The following is a 24,014-nucleotide window of genomic DNA, read 5'->3' as shown; positions in this document are numbered from 1 at the left end:
TTCTCATTCTTTCTTCTGGACGTTTCTGATTTTTCTGATGAAACCTGTCATACAGGGAGTGTCTGTCATGAGTTCTCGCCACCAAAAGCTCCCTTTAATCCACTACCTCAAACTCCCTTCAACGGAATCAGCAAATCTGCTTTTGCTCTTCACGTAGCAGCTAAAAGCCGAGGGTCACTTCTCTGTGTCCCTTTTGTAGGGTCTTGTTATTTTTAATCGTAGTATCAAACACCTGTTCCTAATCGAGTATTTCAGTTTTTCCCCAAAATCATGTAAAACCAAAGCTGTATACACGGGCAGGCACAGCACCACTTTGCCTGGACAAATCTAAAGAGACCTTTGGTAAAACAGCTCCCAGATCACATACATTGCACTTGCACTCAACGTAAACTGCACATCTAGCAGGTGAGGCGGCTTCTGGATGCTGATGCTGTTCGGGGAGAGAGGAGGTGGGCTTACAAGCGGGCTGGAACAGGTAAATTCACAGGGGTTTCTGTGTTGGTTCTAAATATACGAATAGGCCTTGTCAGGAGAAGATTAGCGTTGTAATTTATACTACTACTACTACTACTACTACTACTAATAATAATAATAATAATAATAATAATGATAATAATAATAATAATAATAATAATAATAATAATAATAATAATAATAATAATAATAATAATAAGTTTTGTAGAATTTACGGACTAACGCTCCGTGCCTTATGACGGCTTCCTTTTCTTTTTTCGACAGTACTTGAAAGCATCATGTAAAACACAATGGCTGCGGCGGCACCAGCTTGCTGCTGCTGCTGCTTTAAGAAGCTCCTGGGTGTGGAAAAGAGGGAAGTATTCGCTGAGTCCGGAGCCAAATGGTCGCGTTCCATTTATCTCGAAGTCAACTTCTTTGTGAGTCCAAGCGATTTGAAATGTAAAACTAAAAATGTATCCACATCAACTGGTGCGCGACGCGATTCGACATCGGACAATTAACGCGGCGCATTAAAACCCAGAATATGAAACGAGGACAGAAGGAGGTCGGATGCTTCTTTGGCCGTTTATCTTTCCGAAATGGAACGCGCTCCGCTCGAGTTTAGCCGCTGTCGCGCCTCTATGAGGAAAAAGTAGCACACGGAGGAACATAAACCGACCGAATCACAGCTGGAAGCCGAAAAGCGATTTGGGATTAAGGCAGCCCAGTGTTTGTCGGTGTGCTGCCGGGGCCACGGTGCTCTCCTCCGGCCGGGCAGCGGCAGTGTGCGGTGTGCAGTCCCTCCGAGTGAGCCGCGATGGGCAGAGTGCGGTAGGCGAGCTTCGGCGGCTGCTGCTGCTGCTGCGTGGCTCATAACAACACGTCCACTGTTTGTGTTACTGTATATACAAACATCCGGGTGGTTGCTTAAAGACATGGGGCATCCTCCTCTGGAGTTCAGCGATTGCTATGAGGACAGTCCGGGATTCCGCGAGGCCCTCAAGTGTTATGAAGTGGAGCTGGAGAGGAGCAGCAAATTCCTCAAGGAGCTCATCAAAGATGGCAACAACGTGATAGGTGCAATCAAGGGTAAGCATGCTGTGAACCATGGACCTTCAATCCTCTTTTTATTGATTTATTTGAAATCGTTGATATCTAATAAATGTGTTTTATGTATGGTTGTGTAATGAGGCTAGGTAAGAGGGTCAGCATCAGTGGGGCCTTAGAGGAACTGTGTGGGTGTCAGGGAGGTGCTTCACAGCTCCCAGAGGAGAGCACAGCAGCGCTCTGCTCCCTCCTAAGAAGGTTTGAAACCCAGAGACTTTGATGAAGGAGCACACCAGCTGTCTTCTCGGGCTGATTGGGCTTCATCTCCCTGATGCTGGTTGGCATCTGGTACCAGGTCACAGGCGCACATGGATGTGTAGACTTGCTTTGTCAATAGGAGATCAGCCAGACAATAAACAAGCTCAGTCATCAGTAGTAAGTGTCTCAGTAACGGCTGTTCTAATTGTGCACAGCTTTGTTTCCCTGCTCACTTCCCGTTCAGGTCACAGAAATAGAAGCCCTGAAGTTAGATGCTGTAGCCTGAGTAGCAGAAATGATTGATCATGAATGATTAGGGACGGAAAAAAGTAATTGCTAACATGTAAAGAAAAACTTTGAAATTAAGACTTCTGCAATCTAATAGCAGAAGATTCTCAAACTTCTTTCTCTTTTCCTGCAAGACAAAGTGAGGAAGTGTAAGAGTGAATTTTATCTTTTTTTTAAGCCAAAGGAACCCTTAAACAACAAGAGCAGAACAACAGGCAGCAGCAGAGGTGCTTCTTCAAATCTTCTTCAAGTTGATGATGTAAATACCATCACTTTTCCTCTTGTACACGTACTGATCCATCTGGAAGTCCAAGTTGGTGCCTCCCAAATGGGTTCCTGCCGCCAGGAACCTCTGATCTAATAGACTATTAGATTTAAAAGGGAGAGAGTCAAAGTTGCCATCATCTAGTATCTCTGTAACAAAATGTTTGTGGCCTGAAAATGAGTGTTACTTGGCTCTTATAAGCAAAAACACATCCGGGATAATATTGTTATTAGTGCACTGTGTAACTGCAGTACTCTGCTGAGAATTATTTACAACCAACACAGTAATGATAACCATGTTCTTCCATTTATGTCCTGATATTTCTGTTTATTTTTGCTACCAAAGCACAACTTGGCACCACTCAGATGTTCTCATGAATGAATGAACAGATAAGTTAGCTTGATCTTGTTTTGTTCCAGGCTACTCCGTGGCCGTTCAGAAGCTCTCTCAGACGCTCGGCACGTTCCAGTTCGACGTCATCGGTGACTCCCTGACGGACGATGAAATCAACATAAGTAAAATAATCCAAGCACGCTTTTCCTAAAATGTGTTCGCTTCACATATGCTGGCTATAAAAGTCGAGATTAATAAGTGCCTTGTCCGAGCAGCCTCTTCTCTTCTCTAATAGAGTGTCTCTGTGAACGGTGATGTGACTCAACTGTATTTCATCCACCTGACGAGTCAGAAAGCACCCTGGTTGTATTAATCTGTCACATGCAGTTCTACACCTCTGTAATCCATTGCCCTTCTCTCTCCTCAGCCCAGTCCTTTCAGGAGTTTGCGGGTCTCCTGCAGGAAGTCGAGCACGACCGGATGATGCTGGTGCGTTATCGACTTCCTCCATGCTGAGGCAGCATCCTATTCCACTTCTTCTTAGTCATTTTAAACTGCCTTTACACACTCTTCACTTTAGGTTAGATCACAAAACCATTGCCGTTGCTTTCTATCAGCCAAACCTAACTTTGCTCTTGCCTTGTAACTTTCACTAGCTTCTTGCCTGTAGCCACTGCCATTTCACCCTCTTCTTTTTCTTGATGCTTGATTTTCAGGAGACGGTGGCACAGCAGAATTCTGTCCGTTTTAATGTGCGGGTTTGCTTTGAAGCAATTCTCTTTAATATTTTGCTCTCAGTTCCCGTCTTTCTTTTCCTCTTCCCATTTTTGCCTGACACGCTTTTGGTAACATGCTGGTGCGTTTTCTTGCAGTTTTCACCACATCTCTTTCCTCCTTTACCACTCTGGCAAGCACGTGACTCGGTCAAGTCATCAGTGCTTCGTTCTCAAGCTGTGCACACTTCAGTGAAAAAAAGATGCATTTCCTGTGTGACTGGGTTTGCAGGATGTAGATCTAATTTTACAACAGCGGGTCATTTAGTTTTTATTTGCAGGCATTGGTGTGAGAGGGCAGCAGTGACTGATGGTAATGTTTACTTGTGCAGGTCCAGAATGCCTCCGACCTTCTCATCAAACCACTGGAGAAGTTCAGAAAGGAACAAATTGGAGTAACAAAAGTAAGTAATTTGTGTTTGCACTGGAAACACCATTGAGTGGCTTCACACACTGGTTTCTCACAGTGCAGAAAGCTTCAAATCAGCAAACAACTTAATTCATGTGGGTGGATGTTAAGAGCCCGTACACACAGGAAGAATAAAACCACTGACAGGTGACCCAGGTTGTCAGCCACAGAACAACCGTGGTAAAAAAAAATTCTGGGTCATGGGGTTTATGGTGATGGAGTTTGACACTGAGAGTCAAACTTCAGAGAGCATTTTGTCAAAATGCTCTTTGGAACCTGATGCCCGTCTTTACGTCTCTTGAGCTTTTAGTAGAAAATATTTGGATTGTGGTTGATGCCCTACTGTGACCAGTCAGGGTTGATCTGTTTCACTGGTTTTTGTTCCTGTTTACATTGACATGACACAGTTTCTAAGCATTGTTGTTAGGGTTACTCCTTTCAGCTACCTCGTTTTTACTGACTTCTCTCTACGTTTGTGTGTGTAATAGAAATTTAGCTGTACTGCAATGCAAACCTCTGGTCAGCCTAAATATTTTCAGCAGGCATTCTCTTGCGACCCGAGGCAGGTTGTAGCATAGATTGACTCCTGGTTTTTCATTGCGCTCTAAAAGTCACCAGGAAATCTTCGGTGGAAGAACCTCATGACATTTGACTTTATGTTGCGCTCTAGTGAAGATAGGTGGTGTTTTTCCCTCTTTCAGTGTATTTGCTGACCAGGAGCTGTCTTGTACAAGAGGATAAAAAGGCATAATTTACAAAGGGCTTTCTTGTCAAATCAGTGAGGTGACTTTGTAAAAAAGCAAGCAAGCAAGTAAGTTCACTATAATGTAGTCAGAATGCTTTTTGAGCAGTGATATGGTTTTCTGGCACACAGTAACACAATTTACTACAATTTCATTGACACATTTTACTAATTTACAATATTTAAAAGGTTACTTTCAAGACCCTTCTTTTCAAACTTCATGAACATTTTCATCTTACAGAAAAAAGCAGCACCTCTGCTGCTGCCTGTTGTTCTGCTCTTGTTGTTTAAGGGTTCCTTTGGCTTAAAAAAAGATAAAATTCACTCTTACACTTCCTCACTTTGTCTTGCAGGAAAAGAGAAAGAAGTTTGAGAAAGACAGCGAGAAGTATTACTCCCAGGTGGACAAGCACCTGAATCTCTCGGCCAAGAAGAAGGAGAGTCAGCTTCAAGAGGTGAGAGGATCGTCTTGCACCTTCTTCGGTTGCAAAGCCGCGCAGGTGGGCGACTGAAGACTGTTTCCCTCTGCTCCGACTCCAGGCTGATGAGAGTCTGGACAGAGAGCGGGTCAACTTCTACGAGTCGTCAGTGGAGTATGTCTACCAGATCCACCAGGTGCAGGACAGGAAGAAGTTTGACGTGGTGGAACCTGTAAGTGCGACTGGTAGAAGTCAGAGCTCCTCTGCTCGCAAGTCTTCTCTGGGCTAATTCCAAACCTTCTCTTGGCGCTCAGGTGCTGGCGTTCCTCCACAGCGTCCTGACGCTCAACAACCTGACGGTGGAGATGACTCAAGACTTCATGCCTTACAAGCAGGAGCTGCAGCTCAGCTTGCAGAACGTCAGTGGCAACGCGTGTGATGTAATGCCACGCTGGCCGTCCGTTAGCTGCTAATGGGCACCCTGGTTTCTGTCTGCAGACAAGAAACCACTATGAGAGCACTCGGGAGGAGATGGAGGAGCTTAAGAAGAGGATGATGAATCCATCGCAGATCTGTAAGATGCAGAGTCAGCTGCCCATGGCGGGTTATCTGTACTGCCAGGAGAAGTGTAAGTGAACTAAAAATAATCATTACACATTTAATTTCCACATTTGTGGCGAGAGCCCGAAGTTTCATAAACTTTATGAGCTTTACTTTTGCTCTCTTTGTCTCCCTTATTTTTTCATCCCGCGAACAGGGGCTCTGGGGGTGTCATGGGTGAAATATTACTGCAGGTATCACAAGGAGGGCCGGGTGCTCGCCATGGTGCCCTGTGAGCAGAAGCCTGCAACCAAACAGGTACTGAAACGAAGGCGCGAAGCAGCAGGAAGGACAGCTAGCTACGACTTTCAAGATGTAGTTTCAGCAGCACACACCTCCAGCATAAGCACCGGCATGCTGATCGTCGACATTCCTCTCAGAGCCGCTTTATGAGCAGAAACTGAAAGTCAACAAAGTCAAAGTGTGTTTATTCATCATGACCGGAAAAACTTGCAGGAGCTCGTCACCCAACTTCATAAAAACACAACAGTGGAAAAGAACTTGCAGTAATGGCATCAGTAACCATTTTAGCTTTAAACGTTAACATCCACAGTTGCAGGGTGCACTATGCGCTTGGCGCTACTAAAAACCTGTGTCAAAGAACAGCCTAGTTAGCCCTATGTTTACAGCTTCCTTTTTTAGCAAACTGCTACAGCTGATGCTAGAGCATTACAAAGGCCATTACCAGCAGGTGCTCTCTGGGCAGCATTAACACCAGGCGGTGGGACTTATCAGTGCCCACCGTGACATCACAGTGAGCTCCAGCACTGTTTGTTTTAGCACACTTCACTGACAGGCGAGAGACACTTACTATTGTTTGACAATGTTGAGAAAGTGACTTTGTATCATAGAGGACATAATAATAATCATCCCGTATTCTGCAAAACAATATCTGTTGCCATACCTTTAAATACTGCTGCTTATTGGTTTTACGTTTGTGTTTGAATTATGTTTCACTAATTTTGCATTTTATTCTTGTTTTATAATTGTGCATTTGCAGTAATATTGTGTTTTAACTATGCTTTCTTAGCATTGCTTTTATTATGTTTTACTCTGGAAAGCACGTTGTGCACCGTTTGGCTGTTATAAGGTGCTATATAAATAAAATTTGATTGATTGATTTATTAAAATCAAATCAAACCAGTGTGGTGTTTCCTCTGCTGCTGCCACAGTATCACATCCAATGCACCAACTTGTTTCCAACTCTGCTTCCCCGCAGGGCCTCACGCATCTGACGCTCAAGTCCTGCATCCGCCGCAAGACTGAGTCCATAGACAAGCGCTTCTGCTTCGACGTGGAAACTAACGAGAGGTTAGTGTGAAGAAGAAGAGTGGAAAAAAAAACAAAACACATGTGCGAGAGAGGAAACATATGAGCCTCGTGTGTGGGGGAGGGGAGGCGGGTAAACAGGTGAACAGGTGGCTTCCAAGGACAGAGTGTGAGGGCTAAATGGACTGTAGCCCAAACAATCCCTGAGCAACGGGCGCACGGCATCAGCAGATGGCGAAGTGTGTGATTTCATGGGAGGGAGCACAGCAGGCTCATCTTTATATAAACAGGCGGCGCGGTTCCCAACAAGACGTACTTGGAGACGAAGCGTGAGCCAATGAGGCAGCTCACGCTCTCTCTTGAGATCTGTCGCCTGAGCGCTGCTCTTGACGGTTTGAAAGTTTTAACAGCTGCCTGAAAAATGCATCGGGCACTTGTAATTGCCTCTGAATGCATGATGACCACTCAGAAATGAATATGTGCGAACCCAACAACAACAAGCCACTGGAGAGGGGGAAAAGATGAAGGTTGCATTGCTGTTTTAAGCCGACCGCCAACGTGACCATCCCTGAAATGCTCAAGGTGGTGGTGCCTGACCCTGACCTTTGACCTTACATAAAGCCAGCAGACTTCAGCGGATCGTCTTTTGGGACTTTAGAACATCAACAACCTTCATTTTACGCAGTTTGAAGCATTTAATTGGCTTCAAAGCAACTGCAGAGTAGTACTAGTGCTGGCCGTGATTTATTTCAACACTATTGTACATGCACTTGGGAAAAGTTCAATTAAATTTTTTTGTGTTTACAATACCAGGAATAATTATAAAATCATTGTGAAAAATCTAAATGAATAGACATCTAAATGTATTGAAAGCACCAGTGGCAGCATCAACTGGAAACAACATTCACAAGACTTTTTTTTTTTAAACTTCCCACATTTCTCATTGTACTTTGATATATTCCCAACCTCGTGGCAAAGCATGAAAGGACCACGTCACGACGGCTCATTGGGATTCCTTCATGCCAAAGCTGATCAAAGAGTCATTTGACAGGAGTCTCTGAAAGGTTTTTTGAGCTAATTGGCGCCATCTCTCAACTCCTGACGCTTGTTGCCTTTGTTAAATATTGAACCAGCAGCCCCACAAGCTGCAGGATTCGGCACCAGGCTTTGTTGCACGAAGATTGCAACAATCCCATGTCATCATCTCTTCTCGCTTCTCTTATTTATCTCCTTTTGTACCTCCAATCATCATCACCTGGGGTTTAATCTGTTCCTTCCAAGTCCTTCCCGTGATCGATGCTTTGGTTCAAAATACGGCCCGCCCACTGGTTGATTGCTGTGACGTTAATACCTCCCTAAAAGTTTAATGCTTGCCTTTTTCTTTTGTTGAGATGGAATCCTTCTCTGTTTCCACAGAGCTGCTCCCGTCACATTCCAGGCTCTCACGGAGGCGGACAGGAAGTTGTGGATGGAGGCCATGGATGGAAAAGAGCCTGTGAGTTCAGCTCTCGTCTCTGCTTATGACGGAACATTCTGCGCCTGGATCAGACTTTGGTCACAATTTCCTGCACCAGTCTGGTTTGTCTCAGTCTTGCCATTCGCAAATGACGAGTCCTCGTAGCCTTTATCTCTGCCATGAATCACCACAGAGCTTTTTTGGAAAAATTTGCAGGTGTTTCAGAGCGAAGAAGCTAAACTTTGACTCTGAAATTAGAGGTCTGGCACACTGTTTGCAGCTACTCCAGCGTTAGAGTTGACATAAGCAGCAGGATGAGACACCACAGTAATCAATGTAACACTCACAGTCGCCGTCAACAAGGCCACACCTGTCTGGGCTTCGATTCACTACGTTCCCCATTCTTGTATTTCTACAGGAGGAAAAACAAAGTTGAGCCTAATTGGGCATTTCGCACATTGCTTTATGCCGCAGCGCATGGTGCAAGGTATTGCTTCTTCCGCTCGGGTCCTTCACCACAGGATGTGAAAATAACAGCAGGGCCAGCCGCGCTCCCATGCAACTTCCCTTAACGACTCTCTGCATATCGCAGTCTCTTTTTTCCACCTACTTCTCACAGAAATTTCCTCGAGCAAAGAGAGGCTGCACTCGCGCCAGGTCCTGCGGAGCGTCTTGTATGTGGACCAGCTCTGTGATGGTTTTCCATTCTAGTCCGCCCTGCCAAGCCCGCTCTGTTCACTTCATTACACCCTATCGGTTTTCTGAGTATGATAATTAGTCAAAAATGATTAGTACTGCATCCTTCCTTGCCATACATATGACATGTCTGGAAACTTCCTGCACTGTCTTACCATTTTACAAAACTCTTGGCTTGCAAGTATGTTTTACATTGAAAAAAAAGGAAGAAAGAAATTCTCACACATGTTGATGCAGAGCTGAGACACACGTTGAGAAAAGCAATCCCTCTTCTGATTCTCTTTTTGCTTTTTCTTGCTTGACAATAATTTCAGAGGCCTCGCGTCTCTAAAGAAATCAATTCCGCGAGCTCAGCAGGGAGAGCCAGACTGATGATTATGAGGGACTCTGCATGTACTCAGCTGGTCTGTCGCTGTCAATCACCTTATCTCGAGTCACCGTGAATTTCTTATAGTTGTTGTTTTCGTGGTTGTTTTGGCTCAGACAGGATGCGCTATCCACTTAAGCCAACGCCGCAAACACATGAATAGATGTGCAGATAGCGGAATACTGGCACTTCTGCAGCGGAGCGGCGCAGTGGTTCGATGTGCTGTTTGGAAATTTTGGCTTCATCCACTCAAGTAACATCAGATATTTCATCAGCGTGGAGTGCAAAATGCTTTTTATCATCTCTTAAGGTGAACTTGCTGTCGTCGGCGTTGAGTCGAAGAACCTTCCAACAAAGCCGAATGGAGATGTTTGAAACAAATGCAGCCAGTTGCGTCGGCCGAAGAAAGTTTTATGAGCTGGTTGTCTTGGTGTGACTGGTCCGAGTGGTGACTGTAATGACTCACTGGTTTATGCACCTGGTCAATCTGTTGCAGCCATCAACGGAACAAATTGGCCTTGTGTAGTTGAGTCCCTCTGGTTCAACGGCACACATCTTATTCGCCTATTAATTGCAGGGGGACATGATGCTAACTGTCTCACAAAACACAACTGTCAGCACATCCACAGCTTTGGCCCGAGTGCACTTTTAGTGGATGAGGAAAGCTGCGTTCTGGCAAGAGAGATGCATCTGGATGAGGATTTTGTTTTGTTTGACATCCTTCATTTTCCTTTTGCGTTCCAGATTTATCATTCCCCAATCCACAAGCAGGCCGAAAGTAAGTGCCTTCATCACTGCCCACACACGACATCACACCTGCACTTTGTTTGTCAACTTGTCTGTTGTTGTGTTTGTTTGCTCTTAGACCTGCTAATTTTTCCATTCATTTATTTGTATATATATTTTTTTTTTACCTCCACAGTGGAACTGAACGAAATCGGGTTCAAGTTTGTGCGAAAGTGCATCAACTACATTGAAACAAACGGTAAAAAAGACTGACTAGAAACCTCTGTCCACTTCTCTTGGTTTTCCTGTGGGGGGCGTAGTTGAGTCACTGATTGTGCTTTTGATGCCACATCTGCAAAGTAGTGCTCAGGGAGAAAAAGAGAGAGAGAAAGAAACACCGGTCTGTTTCGGATGGAGGGAAGTGCTAACCATCAATCTGGCTTTTCACAAAACTCCAAGTCGGAGCCAGCCAGATTCTTTTCAGTCTGACATCTCTATAAAACATTGTCTCTGTCGTCGCCCATGCCAGAGAAATAAAGGGCGGTATATTAGAGTCGATTACGACCGCCATGAATTCTACCGCTGGGACACGTTTCTCCAATTCCATGACTCACGCTTACTGCCCATAAAATTGCTGTTTGACTCATGACCGCTCCAATCCAAAGGGGCAAGATGAGGCAGGATGGTTTGCATCTTCGGCCCCATTCTGGCAGGCGCCGCGTGGTACATTTCCACACCTCTCTCTTTGTCCAGCTTGTGCTCCCCTTAATCTCCTCTTACTGCCCCCCCACCCCCCCACACACCCCCATTTTCATTTTAGGAGCCACACAAGAAGGAGTGTACCGAACAGTTGGCAGCAACATCCAAGTGCAAAAGCTGTTAAACGCCTTCTTTGGTAAGAAAATAAGCCCATCAATATGTTCTACATCTGTGCAACGGCGCTGTGCAGCTCAGCAGGTTGTGCAACCTCAGCGCAAACACGCTGCCGCCGCTCCGTAAAGCTTCTGCATTCTGCATTCAAGCTCTGCTTCCTTTTTTGCGGCCATGTTTAAAGGTGTGTGGAATTGCATTTATTGTATTGCAGTTTTAACAAATTTGTAAGTGATGCCAGAGGCCGTATAAAGAGTGCCCCGTCCTGGTCACACACCGTGTGGTGGAAGACTGTGGGGCGCCAAGCTGCAGCTCTTAACTGTCATCATTATTGTCCACTTTGCACTGCTAGCAGGCCAGCAGTTTCCCCACCCAGCCATCTGTTTAACTACGTTAGAGAAAAAGCAGTGTTGCAATAATATACAAACATTCCGTATTATACAGCAACAACGTTTTACATATGAAACCTCCAAAATCCAAAAGAATTCTCTGCACTCCCAAAAAGAGAGGTGCGTCGGAGTTGGGCGCCACTCAACATATGAAACCTGGAAATCACAAAAACAACAGTGTGCATTTCAATTTTACAATAAAAAAACAAACAAAGATGTTAATGACGCTCTGTTTATCATTCCACTATATATATATTTTTTGAAATATTTTTTGCTAATTTCCTGTGAGACGCAGACGTCACGCTTTGAATTTCTGATGTACTTTGTTGGATGCTCGCAAGATGCTACAATGTCACAACAACGTGCCTGGTGCAATTAAAGCTAAATGAACAGATTGCAAATGCATTGGGTTGCCGTGCTAAATTTCCGGGACCTGAAACGGAATGGGCAAAGTGGAAGGAATGCGTTTGACCACATTCGTCATTAATCCTCCACGGCGCCTTGTTTGTCATCAGGAAAAGGCCTCCGGTCTTGTTCTTCATGCCTATCTAAAAGCTGTAGAACCCTGCGGAACCGATCGTACTTTGGTTCAAATCAGCAGATAACAGAGTAGAGTTATTCTATTTCCCGTCTTTCCTTGCCTATGCCCTTGGGCCCTTCGCAGATCCGGCGAACCCTGGAGACGTGGACTTCCACAGCAGCGACTGGGACGTTAAAACCATCACGAGTGCCCTGAAGTTTTATCTGAGGTGCGTTTACATGTCTCAAAGCTCTGTCCTGTTCATATCAATTCATATTGTTGCTCTCCTGCGATAACGTTCATATTTGACACGTTTACTCTAATTGCTCGTGCACTGTCTTTGTTTTTTATGACAATGAAAGTCTGCATAGATTGGCGTGCGTTTGCAAAGTATGTGTTTGCGTGTAACATCTACTCGTTCCCGCTTGTAAACCACCAGTGTGATTATCTCTCAAGGAGGCCCCTGACAGCAGGTGGCGCTCCTTGAGTGATTTACACTCTAATCCTGTTTACTGCCATGTATTGCGCCCAGTGATCTCACACCTGCTTTCCTTTTTCCACACGCAGGAGCTTGTCAGAGCCGCTGATGACGTACAATTTACACAGGGAGCTCATGTGTGCTGCAAGTAAGACGTATTTCTCTGGAAATTGAAAGTTTTGAGATGTGATTGTGAGGTGTCATGATGATTCAAACTGTTGCTCGTCTGCATTTGAAGCATCTGTTTTCATTTTTTTTCCCCGACCACACATTTCAAGATAAATGGGCTGTTGACATGCGAAACGACTACTTACACTAACCCTCTTGTCATAATGCGAACCTTTATTACTCAACCACCCCTGGTTGTCTTTACACTTTCTGAACACGGAATCCTGCTCGGGCCATCACGAGGAGACACAAAGCAGGGTGCAGTTTAACTTTGCCCTGCTGATTGAGTGGTACAACTAGCCACGCAACGGCGGTCCTGGGTGGCAGCAGAAATCTCAGCACTCTGTTTATTCACACGCGTCACACAGTATCGCAGAGGAAACAGTGTTGACTCTGAGCTGAGTGTCATAGCGTCAGCCTCATTCTATTTGGACGTGACAACAATACCGTTGGTGGCTGTTTGAACTTTTCCCAGAAGTGTCACCACGCAGCGGGTTGAGCGGGAGTCACGTTCAAGACTCACGCTGTGTGTCGTTTAGGCTTCACGTTCGCTTAAACAAGCATTTCAAGCTTTTTTGAGCACATTTTTTACATAAAGAAAATCCCATGGAACACCACCAACCAGAAATATTAGTAAATGACACTTTTTACCCTGAAAATGATAATATAGTCTCTTCATTAATTTAGACTCACTCAGTGTGAAACCTGGGCCTGCTCAGATGCACACAAAGCTGATATGCTGGAAGGAATTGAGGGAGGAAAATAACCTCACATTCCTTTTAAAGCCACTCATTCAACTCAATCAACAAGGGAATGTTATAATCTTTTAGACCAATTCAATTAAAATGGATACGTTTTCACAGTACACCTGACATTATTTCACGGTGCACTAGTGTGCTGAGGCACAATGGTTGGGAAACACCGTCTTAAACACTCTACATCGACTGAATTGTTGTTATTCAACATGAGTTATTGACTGAATGTCACCCTCTGCCCTCTCTGTGTTGATGATTTGGATGCAAACGTCTCTTCTCCTTTGTGTGCTGCAGAGTCGGACAGCCTGGACTTCCGGCTGAGTGAAATCCACTCCCTCGTTTACAAGCTTTCAGACAAGAACCGGGAGATGCTGGAGACGCTCATCAAACACTTGTTCAAGTACTCGTTACAATTATTAATTTAAAAAAAATGCATTCTTGAATTAAATGACAGCACATGCATGATTCTAATACCAATTAGCATACGTTAAATTTGGAGAGGAAATTTGTTCAAACTGAACAAATGAGTTGAAGTGCTCTCCATGTGGACAGCTTTGATGATTTGATTTGATGACATTGTTCAATCCATTCATAAATATTCTATACCTGCTTCCTCCTGCTCAATTTAGACTTTCCAATTCACCTCACATGCATGTTTTTGGAGTTTATGGAGGAAGCAGAGGAACACGGAGAAAAGCCGTGCAGACAGGCTTTTCTCAGGTTGGGGATTGAACCCACAACCTTCTTGCTGCGAGTGAGTGTTCACACTCGCAGTCAGGTCACTATCTCTCTGGCACACAACAAAGCGTCAGTTAGCAGGACATCCACCCATCCATCCATCCATCCATCCATCCATTATCAATACCTGCTTCCTCCTGCAGTCAGGGTTACGGGGGTCTGCTGGAGCCTCTCCCAGCTGCCACAGGTCAAAGGCAGGATGACACCCTGGACAAGTCGCCAGTTCATCGCAGGGCCACGTATAGACAAACAACCATTTGCACTCACCCTAGCAGGACATTAAAGAGAGGGGTTTTTTTCTGGGTGGGGGGCCGTTGGTAATTCATCACGCAAGGCAGTTCTGGTGAATTCTGAAAACTGTCCCAGTAGAACCTTTGACCAACACGGCAGCTGTCACTGATTCTTTAAAGCCACCTGCCTGGCGTTCTGTGTCTTTTTGCAGCGTGTGCAGCCGCTGCGACGAGAACCGGATGACGGCCTCCAACATGGCGGTGGTGTTCGGGCCCACGCTGATGAGAGCCAAGGAGGAGACGGTGGCGGCGATGTTGGACATCAAGTTCCAAAACATTGTGGTGGAGATTCTCATTGAGGAGAACAAAAAGGTGCGTCCTGCCCCCCCACCAGCCCCTCCCTCCCAAACCTGGCAGCCGCTGAAGCAACAGTCATGATAATTTCTCTCTTTGCGTGTGTTTTTTTTTTTTTATGTGTGTGTGTGTGCGGCGGCAGATCTTCAGTTTTCCCCCGGAGGACAGCGCCGCGCCGCCTGCCCCTCCCCCGCGCGTCACCCCGAGGAAGCGGCAGCCCATCACCATCTCCAAGCGGCCGGCTCGCGTTTATCCACCTCTGAGTCACGACCACTTTCAGCACGCAGAGAGTAATTATCACCCTCCTGTGGCCTGGCTGTCATCTTCATCCTCACAATTATCCCGTCCTGTCTGCGCTGAATGAGCAGGAGATTATTAGTGTTATCATTACTTTTGAGAGAGCGTGCAAGGGAGTTCTTTCGTTGTTGTTTTTGTTGTTGCTGTTTTAAACGTATTGGAAAAAGATTGAGTTAATGGACGCATGGCAGCGGTCTTCCTTTATTATTTACATATTTCAGAACAGTGGAGTCATCACTGCCTCATACGTGAGTCCGTGGGTGCATTTTTTTCATTTGAAGAGCAACTCATCCAATCACCCTTTTTTTTTCTTAATTTCACATTTTTCTTTCCTGTCGATTGCCTCTGGCTAAATCATGTAATTTTCTGTCTGTGGGAACCTGTCATTAAATGGGCGTTTCTCCATCCTCTCCCGCTCGGTGGCGGAGGGACACGGGCCACTTGCTGCATTTCCCTCCCGTCATTGTTGTTGTGTGAGGCTTTAATGAATCAGGGTTTTCTTACTCCATGCCTGGCGACCAGCACCAGGGCTCCAGATCGCTTGGCGGCGTGCTCTGCCGTGAAACGACCGGCTGCGACCGCAGCCGATGGCATCAAAACTATTTTTCGCTGCTCTCAAACAGACGGGGAGGATGAGAGCCCTTTGCCGGACGGAGGAGGAGTGTCGGCCAGCCCCGTCCCGCTGCAGAGGACCAGGCCTGCGCTGCAACCTCCCAGGGAGCCTCCTCCCAGGCAGCCGCTGTCGCACCGGGCGGCCTTCCGACAGCAGGAGGCCGAGGCCGCCAAAGTGGACGACTCCAGGCCGAGGCCGGACCCCCCAGCCGCTGCCAACGGTGACCCCGGGGTCTACGTGAGCAGAGTGCCCTCCTTCCAGAATCGGAGACCGGCTGCCAAAACGGCGGCGGCCAACAGAGAAGGCACGGCCGTCCCTGCTCACCGAGCTGTGAATTTGCCATTTGTGAAGCATTTCCACTTCATTGTTGTTTTTTTTGCCTCATTAATCAGCCTTTCTCTCCTGCAACACGCTCGTCAGACGTTGCGCAGATGTGAAAAAGCAGTTTACCCCCCTCAAAAGTAGGAAAATGTCAGTTGGCTCTTAAGAACTTCATCTGCTTGTTTTCCCCCCTTTTGTTAACGCAGATGCAATAATGGAGCCAGTTGAGTTGCTCTTTGGCCGTCCACCTTCTCAGTTCTTGCTTTTAGCTAGCTATTAGTCATCTGTAATGGGTTTTCCGCCATTTCATTTATTTCTAAACAAATTAAACATTGGAGTGTTGTTCGCAGGATTCAAAAAAAGAAAAAGAAAAAAAAAAAGACTTTTGCGATTGCCAGAAAACTTATGAGAGCGTTTTCTGTGAACGTTGGAGCGGCGGAGCCTCGGCCTTCCTGCCGCCGCCGCCGCCGCCGCCAATCCTCCCGTTTACAGCTGAGGATTCAAACTTTTTTTTATGCCGTTGTCATGAATCTGTTTCTCTGCTTGCAGGGGATTCTGACGGTGCGCCCAAAATGAGGTCAGCAGAGAAAAATCCCATTTGCAGACCCCCAGTCAGGCCCCCGGAACCCCCTTCTAGAATGGCTGCTGCACAAAAGACCCCGAGCGGTGCCAACAGCAGTGAGGCCGAGGCCACGTCCTAGTGAGTGCTTCTCTCTCTCTCTCTCTCTCTCTCACACACACTCACACACACACACACACACAAATGAATGCCAACGCACCTTTTCATCCACACCCTCAGGGATGCAAATACCTTCCAGCGCAATCAAAAAGTGTCAGTTAAAAATCCAACAACTTCTCCTGTTTTTGATCAGAGCAGTAGCTGATACAAATTCAAACAAGGCTGAAATGACGGCGCTGTTGTTTCGGGCTGGGCCGGGCCGGCCCGGCATTTAAAATTCCTCGAGTTTCAACAGTTCTGGCGGGACTTTTCCCTGGCGGGAAAAGTCCGTGAAAATGGCGCAGCTGCAGTTACAGCCGAGGAGGCAAATTTTCAGGAGGCTTCACGTCCTCTCAGCTCAGCACTTTGTGCCCAAATTCAAACCAAATCCTGCTGTGCATTGCAACAGCTGAGCGCTGCATCATGATTGCAGTGTCCGTTTATCGAATTGCGTGACGTGAAGTTGTGCTAACGCTAACCACCTGGAAGACAAAATTGGAACCGAGAGGAAATCGCCAACACATCTGCCTCGTAAGAAATGAACCAAAAACCTGCGCTTTCCACCGCTAACCTTGCGGAGGATTCCATAAACCAATCAGCATCCTGTGAAGAGGAAGACATTTACAGTGATTAAAAACAGGAAGTGGCTGCAGTGAGGAAGATGTTAAAGATTTAGAGGAAACTGCCATTAAGATGCTGCAGTGCTCCGTTGCAGTCTCAGTTTGACCACAAGGGGATTTTATTTTATTGTTTTGCATTTAAACAAGAACAAACAATGGCGCTGATGTTTTTTTGTGTTTGAGAGGGAATTCTTTAAACAGATTTTGGCCAGAGTTCATCCTGTGGTTTTTTGGTGTTGCAATCAGCCACAGGATGCTGAGATGCATCCGATGTCACACTTGTCAGCGGTGCATAAATGACTGGTCTCGGTGCTCTGACTTGCTGAACTCGCCAACTTGTTTCTTCTCTCTTGTTGTCTCTGCAGCGTTGCTTCGAAAACAAAGTTTTTTGAGAACGCATCCAGGCATGTCGGGAGGTACGTGAAATATTTAACTTCTCCTGTTTGACTTTTTCAGCTGTTAACAAACATAACAAAGGGTTAAAAACATTCAAACATAAATGAATGATAAAAACCAATGCAAGAACTGCGACCTATGAACAGAAGAACACAAACAGAGCAGTAACTTTATTAATTAGAGCAAATATTTGCCTATTCATTGCAAGGCCGTGCGCTACGATCAGACACTAGATTTAAGAAGCCGTGACGGCGGCTAGACTTTATCCCTCGGTTCCTCTGTCTTTCAGTTTTGACATTGCTGCCTGCAACCCGAGGCCTCAAGGCAACAGCGACGACCCAACACCCACGCACAGTAGATTTCCGTCGTGAAAAATCTACTGACTGGCTCTTGAAAGGCATCCTTGGTCTTCCATAGGCCTGTTCTGGTTTTGGCTTCTCCTTAAAACTGAGGATGGTTTATGTGTTGGTGGATACACATCTGTTCTTTTATGATCCAGGAGATCTAAGCTCGTGTCCCCATGGCTCTGCCCTCCTCGCTCAGCCAGCAACAAAGGCTGTAAAGTGAAGAATGCCAATGTGTGGAGCATTTGTAGGAATATTTTTTAAGAGTCTCTCTCTTCCTCCCTCTCTCTCTTTCTCTCACTCTTCCTGTCTCTCTCTTCCTCCCTCTCTCTCTCTCTCTCTCTCTCTCTCTCCCACTCTTCCTCCCTCTCTCTCTCGCTCTCTCTCTCTTGATTTTAATTAACTTATATCATTGTCACGCTCAGGCTACAGTAACGCCTCCGATAGGGAGTGCAGGCTAAGTTGAAGGTCTCCTCTGCCGTTTGATTTTGATGCGGTGACTGGAGGAGGTTCAGAGGCCACTGTCAGCAAACAGGTTTTTGGGAGTGAGCGGCGATATAATATTGGCTCGTCACCCGTGTGAAGTTGATTAGAGGTGGTGGCACAGTGTCGCTGATCACAAGGAATAATGGTATTATCCTGCTGTTGATCGCACTGCCTTCGGCCAGGCATTTATTGTACATTTGAACCAGATTGTTGGAGGAGGATTTCTATGAAACAGCCACAGTTTTTTGTTTTTTTACCCTTATTGTATTTTTCAGTCAAAGGATGTCAAAGTGATAAAGTGCTGTAAAAGGTACTGTAATGTTATCGCCTAGTTGGCGGCTAGTTGGCCCCCAGCTCGGCCAACATGCTGTGATCTGGCATTGACTTTTGGGCTTTTTAGTTGTTTACATGTAAGATTTTCAGCTTTTTTAAATAAGTCATAAAAAATAGAGAAGGAGGGGGATTAAAAAAGACACTCAGTTCCTGTCTACTCCAGACAATGCAACCCATTTGGAATGAAACAGATTGTATTATAATGGTAATGGTGAATAGTGAATAGTAAATAAAGAAAGAAAGTCGACCCTTTAAGGCCGACCATGTACGGTTTTAGGCTTGTTGAGTCGTTAACTCTGTTTTTTTCTTTTGATTTAGCCCACCGACATCTCCCCCACCAGTACCAACTGTAAAAAAAGAGGTGAGGCCTTCTATAAATCACTTTCTCTTTAATTTGCATACTTCAAGCTGCCAGATTGTTGTAAATTCAATCGATGGTGACAGTCTCTTATTTGCCTCTGACACTATCCTCTCATTTCTTTTTGTGTTTATCATCTCCGCAGAATTAACATTTTACGTGGCCCAGGCCGAATCATGTGACTGCCACATGTGCAGCTTGGCATGCACATCAAGCCAGAGGGAGTCTGTGGAGCTTATCAGAGAGACTGAAGTCAAGGCTCTACCATCTGAACTGGGGGGTGGATTTGTTTACATTAGGGTTTTATTAGCGAAACTGTGTTGGAGGATGATCTGTAGCAAACTGACTTTTATCCAAGCAAAACTAAAGAGAACAAAATCGCTGTCCAAAGTTGCAACAAAGTAAAAGGTACAGTCTTTTTAGACTTACTGTACTTAAACTTACATGTTGTAAATTGTTGAGTGTTTAAAACGCACACAGACACACAACTAGAATGTTGAATTTAATTGGAGAACTAAATAAACTAGCTGCCCACACAGTTGTGAAGCGTACTTTATATTACTCCAAATGCTTCTTCTTTTTTTAGCATTGTGAAGAGAGGAAAAAATCTTAAAATGTTTTTGAAAATGTGAAATACTAGTCTAGAATGTATATTAACCACTAGTTTTTAAATCTGACTTCTTTTTTCATTAAGCAAAAGCCTAATTTAAACCTCAGCCCCCTAAAGGCATAACTAAAAGTATCCTGTTGTCACTGCGTAGCCATAATGTTATCTAACAAACAGAATGTAAATTGTAAAAGAGGTGTGAAAAGATTTTTCAGTCATAAAAGTGGATTTTTTTTTAATTTTTTTTTTTTACCTGGATTAGTTGCACCCAGCCGGGAACTACAAAAAACACTCCAGTGTAGTTTTTTTTTACTTTGTGAATGAAACGAGTGTGTATTTTAAACTTTGTTTCTCTATTTTGATGTTGCAGCTTGAAAATTGTTTTGTTTTCTGTCTGAAATTGTTTTTCGACAATAAAAATTTATTGGTTGGGATCCATCAATATTTTTTATAATGAGCTGTGCATGCAATTCAAAATGGCTTGAGAGTCTTGCTTCACAATTGGCTTGGCCCTATTATTTGTTTTATTGTGTTAAGGGTCAGAGTAACTCCAGGTTTTCTAGCAGTATTCTGCGTTTCCAATCCGTCGGTGGAAACAAAATGTCTCACACATTAATTTCTGGCTAAGTCTTGCTTGTTTCCTCAAAAATGTTCAAATGTGTTGATCTGTCAGGGGTCGATATTGCAAACAGATGACTGGCCAGGGACCAGACATGTGACGTGTGTCATAAATTCTTTTAACGGTTTTAAAATTGTTTTTTCCTTTATTCACGAAAACCACATCAGTTAAAATAATTGTCAGTGTTTTTCTTCACACTTCAAAAGTGATCTGGATGCGGTGGTGTTTTGAGTCAAGAGATTTATTGCACTACCACTCCCCCAGTGTATTGCCAGACCAATTATTTTTTTTAATTTTTTTTACTGGACTGCTGGAAAAAAATGCTTATACTTTTAGGGTGAAGGGAAACTTTTCTTCTCGAGGAAATTCAAGCGACTTCTGTTTGAAATTTTCTGTCTAAGACCATAAGAGCTTGATTCAATTGAATCACATTGTACGTACGATTCAGTTCTGTTCAGTTCAGTCTATTTCATGTCCCAAAGGGCAAATTGGGTTGCAACTCCCAGGACCCCACCCCCACGGTTTTCTAAATTTGCATACATAGTTTGCCAAGATTAGAATTGCGAGAGAGAAGTAAAGTATAAATGACACAAATCAGAGGGGGGAGGGGAAACGTCTCATCCACATTTATTTTTTCAAATGTGTCTCCAGTCTGTCACATTAACACGCCTCAGTCTAGGAACGTTGAGGGTGAAATAAAACCCCTCTTTGGGCCACTTATCTGTGCATGTTTCTGTGCATTACACTTGCCTATGTTAGATGAATAGATGGAAAAAAAACTATATTTGTAACACAAGCTAGGCCACATCTGTGGATGTTTTACATTTTCATGAGTAGACGGTTTTATTAGTATCAAGGACTGAATTTCCTTGAGCAAGCTGGAGTAAAGAATGAAGATGACGCTTTTCTTAAACAAATACAGATTTAATTGCAGGTGTTGGATGTTGCAATGGGCCTCATCTGCGTCGACAAATGTAGAAAATCAGTCACCCCTCCCCAAATAAACTTTTTGGAGTATTGTTCAGTTGTAATAAAGAAACTGTCAATGACTCATTTGATCAGCCAGCTGATTATTATTTTATTTGCCTATTTGCAACCTTTGAAAGCAAAACCAGATAAAGAAAAAAACTAAACTCAATTAGTCAGTAAAAGAAAAACAAGGTTCTTGGGTTGGTGCCACTGCACAGTCTGCAGCTCTCTAACATGTTTTTGTAAAGGCATCTAACGTTAAGAAAAAAATACAAGCGTGCAAAGACACTTGCCAGACTAGGGAGGACCAAAAATGACATAAGTAAGAATAAATGAATAAATAAATGAATGAATAAATGAATAATTAATTAATTAATTAAGTAAAATTATTTTAGAAAAATGAAAGGTATTTCTTTTTAAGTTTTTGCCTTTATTCATTTTAAATGTATGTATATTTACTTTTATTTATTTATTTATTTTTACATTTATTTTATTCATTTATTTATTCATTTATTTTTACTTTTATTTATTTATTTAATCCCACATTTATTTATTTATTTAATTAATTCCACATTTATTTATTTATGTGTGGTCTCAGACATGTCAGGCGGCAATGTAAATATGCTAATATGGGAGCCGGACCTACGTTCATCTAAAGCTCGATTGGTCACTTCTATGTGAAGGCTCGGCTCTCCTAGTGCTGCCTAGATTTGAATTTTCTTGGCTCCCTTGGTTGTGCCGAAACGCTTCTGTGTTTCAGCTGTTTTCACAATATTTGTCCTTTCTCGTAATAGTTCATCTACGACGTAAATGAACACATCTCTGTCTTGGACCACGTCTAAGACAGAGATGTGTTCAGGTACGCACCGTAAAATTCGCACCTTCCAATTGTCACGGTCTCCAAGCCAACAATCTGCCCCTATGATCTTGATAGCCAACAATCTGCCCCTATGATCTTGGTAGCCAACAATCTTCGCTTTTGATCTGCACTGCCTTTATTACCCAGTCTCCCGTGTTCCCCCGTTGCCAGATTATCTGTTTTGCATTGCACCAGTTGTGGTGTGGTTCAGTCACAAGAAAAGAGCCAGGTGCACTGTTCAGAACTTTACTCCACTTCTGTTTTCAGGCACATACATTTACACTTTTCAGGTCTCTTCTTCTTCTTTCCGTCTTTCTAGCTCAACATCCTAATGGGCCACCCACTGGCCATACCCAGTATTACTACCGTTACCGGTGTCAGTAAACACAACATCTCTCCCGTTACTCAGAAATAATACTTCTCTGTATGAACAATTGTTTTTAGCTGAAGTGACACTAGTAATTCTCTTCTGCCAAGTAACATTACAACATTTTTACATTTGCTGAATCGCTCAATTCTGTCAGGTTCTTCTCAACGATACAACTTCAACAGTGTTAGTGGCAACCGAAATAATAACTTTCTATATAACGTCAGGTGGATGTCAGGTATTCCCGAACTCAAACCAATACTGCATGCATGTAAAGTATCACAGTTAGCAATGAAATACAATCCGACCACATAAGTTTACCCAACCAACATAATTCAGGCATTTCAAATAACCTTGCCTTATAAGAATAACTGAAAATGTGACACAATCAAAATGTAGCAACTGAAATTCACATTACTGTCACTTCATCAACTCAACCTTTGGTTTACAAGATTTGACGCTATTTCAGTATATAGTCTTTTGTCCAAGCTGGTTTCTGTCTGTCTCTCTGAGCAGTTTGTCTTGTAATGATTTTAGCTGGACTAGTGGTGTGTACAGTACCAGCTCTCTGTGCTTCCTCTGTACCCTGTGGGCAGAGAGAAAGGCGAGCTGCGTTCCATTTTTTTCCGTCGCTCAATATGAACGTGCTCAGTCCTGTCTGTTGCTCCACAGACATGGGGTCAGTGTACTGTCTCTCTCCTTTCACCACACGAAAAGGCTTGCAAACCCGGACTTTATCGCCGACTTTGACCTTGGAAGCTTTCGCACCTTGTTTCTTGTCCGTGTAGTGCTTGCTTTTTCCTTGCTGAATGGCAACTCTGACCGCAACATGATCATATTTCCCACTGTCTTTAGGGGGCGGAAGAACATCCAGTTTTGTCCGCATCGGTCGACCTCTCAGGAGTTTGAAAGGGGATTCACCAGTTGTCGCATGAGCTGTTGCTCTGTAGCTCTGTAGTAGTGTAGTGACCTCTGGTTTCCACGGCCGTTGAGCAACCTGAGCAGCTTGAATACAGTCCTTAAGCACTCTGTTAAAGCGTTCGACACACCCATTCGCTTGAGGATGATAAACACTTGTTCTGATGTGCTTGATGTTTCTCCCTTTGAGAAAGTCAGCAAAGGCAGAGGACGTGAATTGTGGGCCATTATCGGTTGTAATGGCACAGGGATTTCCTTCACGTGCGAAGATGGAAGCCAGGAATGTTATGACAGTGTCTGTTGATGCAGATGAAGTAAAGACAACCTCCGGCCATTTACTGAAGTAGTCGATGAGTGTAATGGTAAATCTGCAGTCATAGGTGCCTCGTTCAAACGGACCGACTACCACCTACCACATGCTGGAAGGGGCCCCCTGGAAACTCCACTGGCTGCATTGGGGCCGCAGGACTTTTGGCCGTTTTGTCACATGACTGGCAGATTGTGCAGGATGACAAAGCTTTGTGAACTAAATCATCCATGTGTGGCCAACAGTAAAGTTCCCTGAGGTGTTGTTTCGTGCGAA

General features: G+C 44.3%; 1 protein-coding gene across 2 annotated transcripts; it reads left to right on the top strand.

The window, feature by feature from the left end:
• Positions 1-781: 781 nt before the first annotated feature.
• ophn1 (oligophrenin 1) lies at positions 782-20,576 on the top strand. 2 transcript variants are annotated; one of them, XM_076020344.1, is made up of 24 exons: positions 784-1,545; positions 2,734-2,829; positions 3,075-3,136; positions 3,753-3,824; positions 4,925-5,026; positions 5,112-5,222; positions 5,305-5,409; positions 5,489-5,618; positions 5,748-5,848; positions 6,810-6,901; positions 8,276-8,354; positions 10,123-10,156; positions 10,301-10,363; positions 10,925-10,999; positions 12,028-12,112; positions 12,451-12,509; positions 13,579-13,684; positions 14,465-14,624; positions 14,749-14,896; positions 15,527-15,820; positions 16,387-16,537; positions 17,541-17,591; positions 19,053-19,095; positions 19,238-20,576. In XM_076020344.1, the coding sequence occupies exons 1-24, from the start codon at positions 1,392-1,394 to the stop codon at positions 19,241-19,243; spliced, it is 2,379 nt and encodes a 792-aa protein (XP_075876459.1). In that variant the 5' UTR covers positions 784-1,391; the 3' UTR covers positions 19,244-20,576. The 2 variants fall into 2 exon arrangements, with proteins under 2 accessions (XP_075876460.1, XP_075876459.1); XM_076020345.1 differs by lacking the exon at positions 17,541-17,591 and having other exon boundaries at positions 782-1,545.
• Positions 20,577-24,014: the final 3,438 nt, after the last annotated feature.

Source organism: Nelusetta ayraudi, unplaced genomic scaffold (assembly GCF_046127955.1).
Source record: "Nelusetta ayraudi isolate G7.1 ecotype Tasmania unplaced genomic scaffold, CSIRO-AGI_Nayr_v1 ptg000011l, whole genome shotgun sequence".
Taxonomy (NCBI): Eukaryota; Metazoa; Chordata; class Actinopteri; order Tetraodontiformes; family Monacanthidae; genus Nelusetta; species Nelusetta ayraudi.
This window is presented reverse-complemented; position numbering and strand designations above follow the sequence as displayed.

What these genes read in the sequence shown, in the direction of transcription:
- ophn1 (XM_076020344.1), top strand. Translation starts at nt 1,392, where the DNA reads ATGGGGCATCCTCCTCTGGAGTTCAGCGATTGCTATGAGGACAGTCCG. An exon ending in AGTTTGACGTGGTGGAACCT is followed by an intron (nt 5,223 to 5,304) that starts GTAAGTGCGACT and finishes CTTGGCGCTCAG; the next exon opens with GTGCTGGCGTTCCTCCACAG. An exon ending in AGAAGCCTGCAACCAAACAG is followed by an intron (nt 5,849 to 6,809) that starts GTACTGAAACGA and finishes GCTTCCCCGCAG; the next exon opens with GGCCTCACGCATCTGACGCT.